An 11,736-nucleotide genomic window follows, 5' to 3' on the forward strand; every position below is an offset into this window, starting at 1 on the left:
CCTCCCACGTCTCTTTACTCATGCTGTCCCGAGGGGAGGCAGACACCCGGCCAACTGGTGTCACTGCTTCTCCGCCAAACCCACTGAGTCACAGTGAAAACGGGGCAGAGACTCTAAGTCTCCTTTTACTCCCAGCTTTCCTTTGCTTGTGTGGCTTGTTGATTTATTCTGCAGGATCTTGAGGTTACTGACTATCCAAATAACAAATGAGGCCCACAATGATGAGGGGAAAAAAGGGATGGACACTTTTTTGGCATTTTTCCAACATGAGTTTAATTCCAGCTAGCAAGCGTGTGCCACACATGCTTGTCTGCTCTTTGACACTGATTTTCAGTACATTGCTCTGACTGAAGGTAGTTTATTTATTGTGTCATTATTGTCCCTTTTCTGGTGTGATCTAGCTCTGCCCTCCCTTCTGACATCCCAACAAAGCTGTCGAGTGAGTGTCTATTTCCATTGAAAGAATGAAATTGTTCAGATTTTCATGACTCTGTTTCATCTTCTGAAATGTGTTTAAGACTTATGGTGATATCGGCTTCAAAGATTAGACGAAATATTTGTTGTTTACAAAAATTTATTCATACAAATCTTACAACACTTTTTTTTAGACATTTATTGACTTGATCCTTGCAGATCGCCATTTGAAGTAGTAATCTAATATTCACTTTCCACACAGTAAATATATATATACATATATATATATATATATATATATATATATATATATATATATGTATATATATATATAAATCTTTGAAGATTATTTCATTTTTGTAAGGCTATTGGCGCTTTCATTTTTGTACATATAGTGTTTCATTGGAGAAGCTGATGCTTCTCGCTGTTTTTCACAAAAATCTAATGCTCTAAGACAAAGTGCAAAAGAAAGCAGTTAAAGCAAGAACGCTTGATGTCTAAGCTGGATGTTGCTTAAGATCTTGTCAAACATTGGTGCGACACAAAGACAACAACAAAAAGGGATGAAATGTGAGCTGATGATGTGCAGCATAGTAGGGCCACTAAATAGCCATCTGTGATTCATGGCGATTTTTAAGTCGATGCAAGGCACCACAGTCGCAAACTGCTCCCTGCGTCACAAAGCCTAGAGGGGAATGCAAAATTAAAGAAAGATTGATAACAGAAAACACAAATCGAAGAACTTTACCCTGTTGTTTGTATCCCTTTCCTGTCCTCAGAAATTTGGTAAGAAGCGTGCAGGCTGTGAGTTTTCTGTGCTGGTTGGATCAATTTGGCCCGATTCTCTTCATTTTCAAAACCAACATGTTCATTGTCAGCTGGCTCATCTTTGTATCTCCCTGTCCTTCTGCTTACGTTCTACCTCATCTTCAAATATGATCAGTAGTGGCAGCTTTTGTGCCACACTGCAACCACAGATCATAGAAAATAACTACTGTACTTTTCCACAGACTCCTTCGTATATACAATTTAAAAGTAGATTACAAAACTCTGCAGAAACTATAAAGCATGACATTAGAGTGAGAAATTCGGTCCAGCAGTAAAGTACTGTACATTCAGAGTGATTCTTCAAATGGAGGACAAGGTTCAACATACAGTTTGTGTAGATATGTAGGTGAGGAGAACAGAACACGAAACAACAGCCAGCAATGACAGGTATGTGTTTGTAGTAGTCAGAAAGCAAGCAAAACCATCTAGTTGTCTGCACAGATGCGGTGGCTAGTGCAATTACTTTAATCATGCAGTCTACTGTAGTTTGTACATTGGTTCACATGACAGAAAAGGGAAGCACAATAGACCCAGAGGGCTCAAACACAAGAGTTCAAACTGCCTCGTACGTCTCTCACAAAGAACAAACTGATGGATAAGTCACCATGTAACAAGTATCATTTCTTTTCTTTTCTTTTCTTTTGTCGTTTGCTTTTTTTTTTTCTTTTTAAAATTGCCTGATGGTGCTAGGGATGTGAGTGATACTTATTATATGGGCAGAGAGAGGTGAGAAAACCTTGATCAGAATAAGAGGTTTCGAAACAAAGAATCCAGTTCATTGAAACACAGGATTGGCACTGTACATGAGTCAAAAGGGGTAAGCTCACTTTGTAAACAATGTGGAAGAAAAAAAGGGCGCCAAAAACCTCAAAAGTACTCTGGTCCTCATCTCAGATTTGGGTTTTTTCTTTTGCAAAACTCCCTAACTTAATTTAAGACAGGCATTATTAAAGCCACGACTACTCTTCTTTCTTTGAATCAATCAGCAATGATATGTGTAGTATATCGGCCAGAGCAAAGCCGCTCCACTTTCAACCTGTATGCTTATTGTCATACGGGTGGAATCTGTGAGACAGAAACACAGATGAGGTGGAAGAAGAGTTGTGTTTGAGTATTTGAAGCAAGATCACGAGGTGAGAGGAAAAAAAGGGGGGCGGGGGCATGAGAAACCCCCTGCGAGGAAACGGCCTCGGGAAAGTGCCGGAAAACTCACCGCAAATTCGGGAGAGAACTGTTTCAGCCAGTCTCCCAAAAAAGCTTCAAACTCTTCCTCGTCCGGGAGGGCGTCAAAGTTTATCTCTTGTAGGATTTGGTGAAAATCTATGTCTTCAAGGCTGTTGTGAATAAAGACAACTAAACTCTTAAAGTCACTTTACAAAAAGCAGCATTTTAATGCATTGATTGTCTTTTAAACTATTTTAGTCCTTCTCAATTGTATCTCTTCACTAAACGTTTAAAAGACAGGGCTGTTGGAGCAGATCATCATCTTAAACAGTTGTATCCTCTCAATAAACCCTTTTAAAAAAAGAAAATCAATGAATACACAAATAGAGGTGACTTTTTCTAAATCAACAAATGTTGGTCCATAAAGGAATATGTGCATCCTCAAGTGCTTTAAGTACAAAATAAAAAAAAAACAATATTATTATCAAAATATTCATTTAATGGCTTACGTCATACATAAATACATGTTTAAGAACACAAAAGCGATCCACTGATTGGTCAGATCTCAAAATGACTTCATCTGGGGCAGCACACACATTTCTTTTTCTTTTCTTTTTAGGTTGAGGAGGGGGAGAGCAGGATGCTACAAATAAGCCTGCCGCCGTCCTTTGTTTCTAATTCTCTGTCTATACCTTTTCCCCAGGACTGCTGCCAGGTATTTCTTGACTGCCATTTGCTTTCTGTAGCGGCTGTAGCTGTCTGTGAAGATCCCGTCTGAGTGTCGCTTGGACAGGGACTCTGAGCTGTCGTCCAGCGTTTTCCCTCCGCTGCAAGAGAAGAGGAGATACAGGTCTCTACTATCACATTGTAACAGGTGCATTCATATTAACCCCCCCATATGTGCAGCCTGTGGTGCTGAGGTGAAGAACCTGGGCTCTTGAACTACTGTGCCACCATCTTAAAGGGAAAATCATTAGATAATCAGATTCTCCATTTTGTTCAGAACAATGCAGCCTGGAGTGCTATGCAGAGTTCCTCCCTTGAGAGCATTTTAGGGAAAGAAATGAGATTTAATAATAAAGCAAACAGCTTGGAAGTGCAGTGTGATTTTATTGGAAGAGTTACAGTGAAGAATCTTTGCTAAATGAGACCTTTAATTGGGAAAACGTGTTCAGATTCTCTCTGCTTAACTTTAACCCTCCCCAAGAGAATTTCTGTGTGGATTTTCCACTAAGATGTGATAGGCCTGTTCACAACTGCAGCCCCCTCCCTCTATTGGGAACCACTGGGATTTAGTCCCATAAATTATTCATATGGAAATAAATCTAAACCTGAGTGGGTTAATTCTTCCCTCTGTAGCCTTCTAAGAAAATGACCCATCCCAAATCAATCAAGTGGCCATTTGTGCCCTCCCTGACGATTTTATAGCATTAAAGGCTGATTCAATAGGCAAGGGCGCCAGATTTGGCAGCATGCTGAATTATAATGGGACCACAGACAGATACAGTACATATAACAGCATGAATTATGGGGTAAACAAAGGCACAAAGGACAGAGAACATCAGATAAAAACAGAAAAGGTGTCAACCAAGAAGATGTTCTTACCCTACACGTTTTGCCATCAGAGAATGAAGGTATTTCCTTGCTGATAACTGACCCAGCGCTTTCCTGTAGGCTTTATTAAACATGCCGTCTGCGTGCCTTTCCGTTCTGGGATGATAGATAGCCACACAGTAAAAATCACCACACACCCAGCGCAAGAGGCAACAAATATAAATTCACTACACTGAAATAAATATCCGTCTTAAGATGATCATGCGTGGAAGTTTGAGCCTAAAATCCCCTTTTCTGAATTAAAGTTAAAATAGTGCGATTATGTCACTCGTGTTCGGCATTTTTCCAGGATATTCTCTATGTTTCAATATTAGTATTTTTTTCTCTCCCCTTTTTGGAAACTGATTATTGTCGTGTCCATCTTTTGAAGTAAACAGACTTTTCTCGGTGGGAAAGCTCTTTGAAAGGATAATCTCGTAAAAATTTTTTTAAAAAACTTTGAAAAAAATCAAAATCAAACTATGTTTGAGTTGGAAGTTACAACATTTCGACGATACGCTGATTCACACTTAACGAACGACGAACATAGACAAATATACAACAACGAGATGTTCAACATGGATGTCTCCAACGTTGAGGTGGAAACAAAAGTTTTTGTAAAAAGCCAGCGATAGTCACCTTTTCTCCGGCGGGTAGAACAAACTGAAAACGTCGTCAGCGACAGATGAGGGGCTTCTCACCTCCATGTGGTCCCCGTCATAATCCAGGGACTGTAACGAATTGCCATCCTCGTCATAAACCCCACTGTCAAGTGAGAATAAAGAAATATAAACAGCTGGTTTTCCAGTAACGGGAACATTTGACAGTATTTAAACCAATTTCAAACTGAAAGAGAGGAAACAGAGCGACATTATGTCAAGACACTTTTTTTTTCGCTTGAATTTAAACATTCTATCTAGATTTATCCAGAAATGCCACTTGCTGCCATCAACTTTAATTGTTACTCTAACAATCGGAGCTCCTTTTTGCCCCAAATTGATTTCTGTTAATAATCCAGTCACATAAATTGGTCAGTTAATGGCTACAGGTCAAACTGTACTTCAGTACCACAGCAGCCTAAATTACGTTACCACCACTCCCTGGTGAATATGTCCCAGCCCTATGGATTGGCTGTCAGATGATGTTATCCAGTAGTCCAATAGGCTATTATCCTCACAGACATAACCAACTAAAAAGCAGATGTGTTTTTTTTAGCCAATTTTCTGCTTCTGCTCAGCATAGTCATGATTTTTAAAGCATAAAAAGTGACACTTAAAAGGCAGGAAGATTGTACGTACCTAATACTTGGAAAGCTAAGCCCCACAGGTGAGCAGTTGACGCTGTAATGCATTATGATCCCATAGATGAGTAATGCTAAAGTCGCTTTGCTAGACATTGTCCTGCTGCAAAAGACAAAAAAAAAAACCAACAACAACAAAAAAACGACGGCCAGTGAGTAAACAGGTGTATTATCAGTCAAATGTTCTCATACAAACAGTTCTGTCTTTTTTTCTCGTGATATTTAGTTTCAAACCCCACCTGAGAGTTATCTACAGTCAAACAAACAGCCACGCTTGACTTTCTCCAAGATATCTCCACTTTTACGCTGCGTAAAACCCCCGAAAAGTGCTCCCTTCTTACCAGTTGCGAGATGCTGAACGCGATCCGCTGAAGAGCTCAACTGGGAGAGTGAGATAGGATCTCTATCTCAGTCTCTCACTCTCTCCCTTCCTCTCCTCTTCCTCGATTCCCTCAGTGAAGCGCTTCTTCAGTGTATCTGCGCTAGTTAAGAGTGTGCAGCCCTCCGTGCGCCTGCGGCTCAGTTCTCGGGGACTTCAACGTATACTCGCTCATGGACGGAACAAAGAGCGCACAACATCTGTCTGTGGAAAACTTTCCTGCGTCCTGTGAAGTTAACTCCCTTTGGTTTTTTATTCATGAATCCGAAAGACATGCCTTTATCACTTGTCACGTAGGTGAGGGGGAGGGGTGGAGGTTGGGAGTGGAGGGGGGAGTAGGTGGCTGCGTCATTGGCCCCCGTCCCATTGGAGTACAGCCGTCTTCCGCGTCAATGAAAGACGCCGGGCCAAGTCATAAAAAAAAAGACAGGATCTTGAATTCAAACATCACCATTAATTAAACTCTGCATTAATGTCAACATTTGACGTCACGCCATTAATAGGATCATGTGACTGGCCTTCTAAACCCCAGTGGGTAGGGTGGGAGCTGTCTAGTGCTGAAATGTGTGTTGGAGCTGTCCAGTACTGAAATAATATAATAGAAAAAATATCTCAAAGGCAATAAATTGATGCATAAAGAGAAAAAGTAACAATACGCATCAATGATTTTATTCCTGCTGTTTACTTGTGAACCTTTACAAAAGTTATACAACCAGATATGAAAGTATTGTTCAGCAAATTAACCTAAGGTGGTTGAATGATCCAGACTGCACCTTTACTTCTATTACATTCTGATGCTTTAGATCTATTTATAACCTGATCACTGTAGGGTTTTTGCAGCAATAAAGTTGTATCATTGGCAAATATCTCTCCACATATATATGTATATATGTGACTATGAATTCTCTGTTGTTTCATAGAGCTGTCTCCCTTTCAACTTGAGGCCCTAGGGACAAGTCAAAATCAGCCAGCCTAAACACTGCATATTATATTGTTACCTTTGTGATTACACATACTTGAAGAATCAAGTGAGTAATCTGTAAATTTCCCAATCTATCAAGATGCAATGACTGGTTCAATGACACAACTAATACAAAGAAATTAACTTTTTATCGGAAAGTGGTGAAAAGGTGTTGTAAAATTAGCCGTTTTTTCCCCAATATAACATTGTACCTATTGTAACATGGAGCTGTCTGGTGCTGATGAATGACTAACTGACTATAAGTTTCTGTACAAAAATGTTCAGCTTACAAATATTCAAGTATACACCTTCAACTTCTCCGATATTCTACCTTCTCTTCTGGTATCAAAGGCTCCAGCTCCCACGAAAAACAGTTTCTACTGGTTTTAACAGGCAGAGTATGAAGTTGCCAGTTATGAAGTTAGAATTATTTTTCATCTATTGTTATTGCTTGCGCTTGTTCTTGAAGAAAAATAATTTATTCACAATTATATTAACTGAATCAAGAGGATAAAAAATATTCGCCTCCTTTATATACTGAAATATCAATAAAAAAGCACAACAAAAGCCCTGTATTCAAAGTACAATGGTCACATTGGCAAAAATGTATGAATGCACTCTGATCTATTATCCTGTTATCTGGAATTCTGCAACATCATTATGGTGCAACGTGTTAGTGTGGAGCTTCTTCATGTGAGTTTAGGACTTTGTTCATCATAGAGTTCAGACAGTCCCAAAAGGTCACAAGATAATAAGACAGGGGGGAAGAAAACTAAAACTAGTACAGCGTAATTCTGCTGGATATCATGCTGTTGTTACTGTTTTTCAAATATAGAATGATTATATCTCTTTAAACCTTAAACACTTATTGAAATCAATCTGAGAAATCAAACTGAAAAGTGTGATACATAGAGTTAAGTTAACTGTGATGGTGCATACTGTATGAGAAAAAGTTTACCCAGTGTATGAGGCTTAAATGAAATATAAAGCAAATCTGAATCTAATCAGAAACTGAAATTTGGAGACAAAACTGTTGAGAAAGTACTAATGAACAGTAGTACAGGCACATTTTTTTGTTTGTTTGTTTAATCTTGAGGTAAAAGCTCAAATGCTTATTGAAGGTTTCATCTTAATCTTTGAATTAACCTGTAAGAATGTCTGTCAGAAAGGTTTAGTGGACTGAAATGTGCAACATATTGCTCCTAGAGCTAGTGAAGCTGAAGTGCAAAGTTGTATGAGATGAAAATTCTAAATCTAACTTTTGATTTGCTGTTTTTCGTTTTTCTCGGCTTCTCCATCCCATTCATCAAAAGTTAGAGGTGTCTTCCCTCCACAGGACCATGTCTTGAATCCTTAGAGGGCTATTCAGAACAGTCAAGCATTTTTGCTCTCTGACGTCATGTGACAATTTTCTCAGCGTAAACGAACACTTCGCATTCACATTGAAGAAAGACGGGAAAAAAAGTGTTACAATGCCTCCTCAAACAGAACTCCATTCTTGCTCTGAGTGAGCACTGCGCCCCAGTGGCTGTGAGAAGAAAGTGCACAGCATCGTGTCAGAGGGTATCAAGGCTTTTAATATCACGTACTTCAAGAAGACAGATTAAAGTTAGAGGTCTAATGCATGAGAAATCCAAAGATCAGGAGGATTTGATAGTTGCCCGAACTTAAAACCAAAATCTAAAACAATTAAATTCCCATTTTAAACCACTGCATTTGTCATTATTTGTAAAATGGAATTAAATTAAATGCCCCTTCTTTTAAAATGGGTCAACTGCCTCTTGCACTCTTAACTATGTCATTACGAATAACGCAGTTAAGGAAATTACAACATTTCCATGAAATGAATTAGAGCAATCACTGTAAAGTGGTGATTACTCATTCAGCTTCAATCATGTCTTAACAAGCTCTTCTTCTGATGTTACCAGGGTATCTAAATCCAATTACTGAGAGCATAAAGTAGATACGAATGTTTATCTTTAATCACCTGACACTTGATTCACCGCAGCTTTTTAATGGCCTCCAGTAAAAAAACACGACGGATATCAATAAACCTGAGTGGTAGTTCGAATGTAGCATTTTCATTTCCAGTTAAAAGCTGGTTATCAATCTTTATATTTCCTGCTTGTATCACTAATTCAGATGTGAAGTAGCATCAAGATTGATGATAAATGGAACATAAAATCCATAAACTGTCTGTTTTACGAGTGACACATGACAATAACTCGGCAGTAAAACTGACAAAACAAAACACAATAAAATAAATTGGGCTTTTGTTTGGTTGGAGGTGTCTGCAAACAGGAGCTTCCTTGAACTCACACTTTTTCATATCTCATGCTCGGAAGCTGAGCTGTGAATAATCATAGCAGACCGAGCAGAGGATGACTGAGCTTTATCGCACCAAACACGTCAGGAGAGAAAACATATGCCTCATTCTAATTTTAGTAAAGTTAGCTTTTTATAGAACCTGCCGACGCCGACATGTTGTGTTTGAAGACTTTTATTGAAGTCACCGTCTCACGTCTCAAGTGTTGACAGAACGTGGCTTTTGTTAATCTAATTTGAAAGGTGTGTGTGTGTGTGTGGGTGTTCACTCATGATGCTCATGTTGTGAGGATGTAAATCTTTTTCCTCATAATATAAATCATTACAGTTTAGGGTGAAGATTAAAGGTTAGTGTACATATCCAGGAAATGAATGTGAGTCAGCGTGGTCCTTTGAAGTGATGGAAACACAACTTTTATGGACGTGACAAATGTAGTCATTTAGTGATTATGTCTGAATTTTCACATAATTTTTCTGCAAGCTGTCATTGCTGATGATCCCTTGCTATTGTAAATAAAACCAGCTTTTCTGATTCATAGTACACATTAAGAACACTACTGCTCAAAACTTCTCTTAATAAGCATTGACCAAAAAAGCACTTTCAGTCATTTTTTTGGGTGGATCTCTCCTGAGACTCATTCATTTATATGATATGACCAGACCAGAAGTAAAGTAACTGAATATCAAAAGTATTAGATTGGTTTAATTTGAAACAAGGTTTAGAGTAAATAAATTGTGATGATAACAGAGTGCATCAAGTGTTTTTTAGATTACATGATAAAAATGACAGTTTTACTTGTCCAATAAGTAGAAATTCTGGATAAAGGCTGTAACTAAAGTGCATGAGAGAGTAAACAGAAAGGATATCCTTTTTTGGCTGTCAGTGGAGGTTAGGAAGAAGGATTTTATTGCACAGTGACACTACACTGAGGAGGATATAATAGTTAGTGGAATACAAGAACCAGTTAGTGAAACTTCACAGATTACAAACACAGAATGATAACAGTACACAAAGCTGTTCCAGCAGCACGGAAACGTTTCATCACTGCACGATGTGTAAGCACCTCTGAGCTTCTTGTTAAGAAGGATTTTGCACAACCCTGGAACCTGTAATTCTTTTTTTTTTTTTTTGCATCTGTTTAAAACCATTATATAGCAGACACAAGTCCAAGGAAATTATTTTCAGAGTTTTCACTGACCAACTTTGTATTTAGAATTGATAAAGAAATGTACATTTTGATGCGAGTCAGGAAAGCTTGAACCTGCAGTGTTTTGTGCCGTTGACCAATACAAAGTTCTATGAGATCAGGATGACTGTTAACTTTGTTGTACAAATTGTTGTACTGGCAGCCTTACCAGAGCACCAAGTCCATCTTCCTGAGTGTGTGTTGTGATCCGTGCTGCTGCGTTCTGTGCTGTTACAGCTGATCCATCTGGGTGCAGATATTAGTGCATGTGAGTCCCTGCTCCACAGTACAGACAAACTTCCAGATTTCACCTCCACCATAAGGAACTCTTTACCAGAGGGTCCTCACATTGATGGTACCTTACAATTTCCATGGTTACAAGATACAAGACAGACAAGACAGAAACTTATGTAAAAGATTTGTTAATTGATCGGGTCAATAGTGATTGTTGTTGCCAGTATGGGTTAGTTCTCTATTAACATAAAAACACAGTCTTTTCTTTTCAGGGAGGCCCTTATGCTTGTTTCTTTAGTTAAAAATAACATAACTAAAAGTAACTCAGCAGACATCTGTCACTGTTGTGTAAAATCTGCTACAATAGGAAGTTCCACACCGTAGATTTTAATCATCAGACAGTAGGTTTTTAAATGTTCCTGTCAAACATCAACAAACCATCTTTCTTTGACAATCAGAAACTGTTTGTATCATAATCTCTAACATGGGGCAGTATAAATATTTGGGTTTATTTTTACTCCTCTTGAGTGAGAATAAAAACTACTTGTGAGTCTGTGCTGTAAAAGCCACATAATTAAAACTTATGTGTGATGGTGACAAAGATCAAACAGGAAGGTGACTGTGAACTTTAGGAGTCTAACAAGTTGGCATAGACTTTATAAAGTCTTCATATAAAGTCTTATAGTTTATATGAATATCATAACTAAAATATAGCCCAGAGCTTTGATGAAAACATTAATATGATAGAACAAAATTATTGTATAATGTGTTAAAATCTCATTTTTATATTTTACTTTAAATTTATAAATATATAAACTGATGTTTACAGTCCCATCAACTAATTTTCCCCAAACCATATTTGGAACTGAATCATTAGCCCTGCAACACAAAACCACCGTATATGCTCTGGATTAGTGGTTCCTAAATGTCTCATTTGTGCAAACACCTTAAAAACAACAAAAATCCTCATGGACTGACTGAATTTTGCGAGGTGTTTTTCTTCACATTTGTTAGCCAACGAAAAAAAGGGAAAATTTCCCCCCACGCACTAACCAAACTAAACCCACGCTAAATTTAAGTTTGTTTTTATCAATCCATCCCTCTTAATCCTAATAAATCTATTGCAGAATACCGTTGTGACATAGAGAGGGTTAGAGGTGAACAGTATTCTATATGTTTCTACTAATTTTCTAAATAATTAATGTTATCGTACCACGTGTTTGAGAGAAAATCATCTTTTGAATGTCCAACAAATATATAGTAGATTTAACAATAATTTGACTTTGATTGGATTTGATTTACCCCTTAAATGGACATATTTGTTACAACAGAATGTGGACATTTTCCACCC

At 38.1% G+C, this 11,736-nt stretch overlaps 1 protein-coding gene across 3 annotated transcripts; it reads right to left on the reverse strand.

The window, feature by feature from the left end:
- Positions 1-620: 620 nt before the first annotated feature.
- adcyap1a (adenylate cyclase activating polypeptide 1a) lies at positions 621-5,917 on the reverse strand. Of its 3 annotated transcripts, XM_072378882.1 has the most exons (7): positions 5,641-5,917; positions 5,298-5,402; positions 4,639-4,764; positions 4,012-4,116; positions 3,099-3,233; positions 2,456-2,576; positions 621-1,099 (listed from the first exon to the last, which is right to left on the reverse strand). In XM_072378882.1, exons 2-7 carry the CDS (start codon positions 5,393-5,395, stop codon positions 1,091-1,093), a joined length of 594 nt encoding a protein of 197 aa, XP_072234983.1. In that variant the 5' UTR covers positions 5,396-5,402; positions 5,641-5,917; the 3' UTR covers positions 621-1,090. The 3 variants fall into 3 exon arrangements, with proteins under 3 accessions (XP_072234983.1, XP_072234982.1, XP_072234984.1); XM_072378881.1 differs by having other exon boundaries at positions 621-2,576; XM_072378883.1 differs by lacking the exon at positions 4,012-4,116 and having other exon boundaries at positions 621-2,576.
- Positions 5,918-11,736: the final 5,819 nt, after the last annotated feature.

The sequence above is a fragment of the Leuresthes tenuis genome, unplaced genomic scaffold (genome assembly GCF_036924035.1).
Source record: "Leuresthes tenuis unplaced genomic scaffold, fLeuTen1.0.hap1 SCAF_24, whole genome shotgun sequence".
NCBI classification, from domain to species: domain Eukaryota; kingdom Metazoa; phylum Chordata; class Actinopteri; order Atheriniformes; family Atherinopsidae; genus Leuresthes; species Leuresthes tenuis.

Coding starts and splice junctions, on each gene's coding strand:
- adcyap1a (XM_072378881.1), bottom strand. CDS start 5,395: ATGTCTAGCAAAGCGACTTTAGCATTACTCATCTATGGGATCATAATG. Junction 4,117..4,638: donor TTCTACCCGCCGGAGAAAAG/GTGACTATCGCT, acceptor CTATCATCCCAG/AACGGAAAGGCACGCAGACG. Junction 3,234..4,011: donor CTGATGGCAAAACGTGTAGG/GTAAGAACATCT, acceptor CTTCTCTTGCAG/CGGAGGGAAAACGCTGGACG.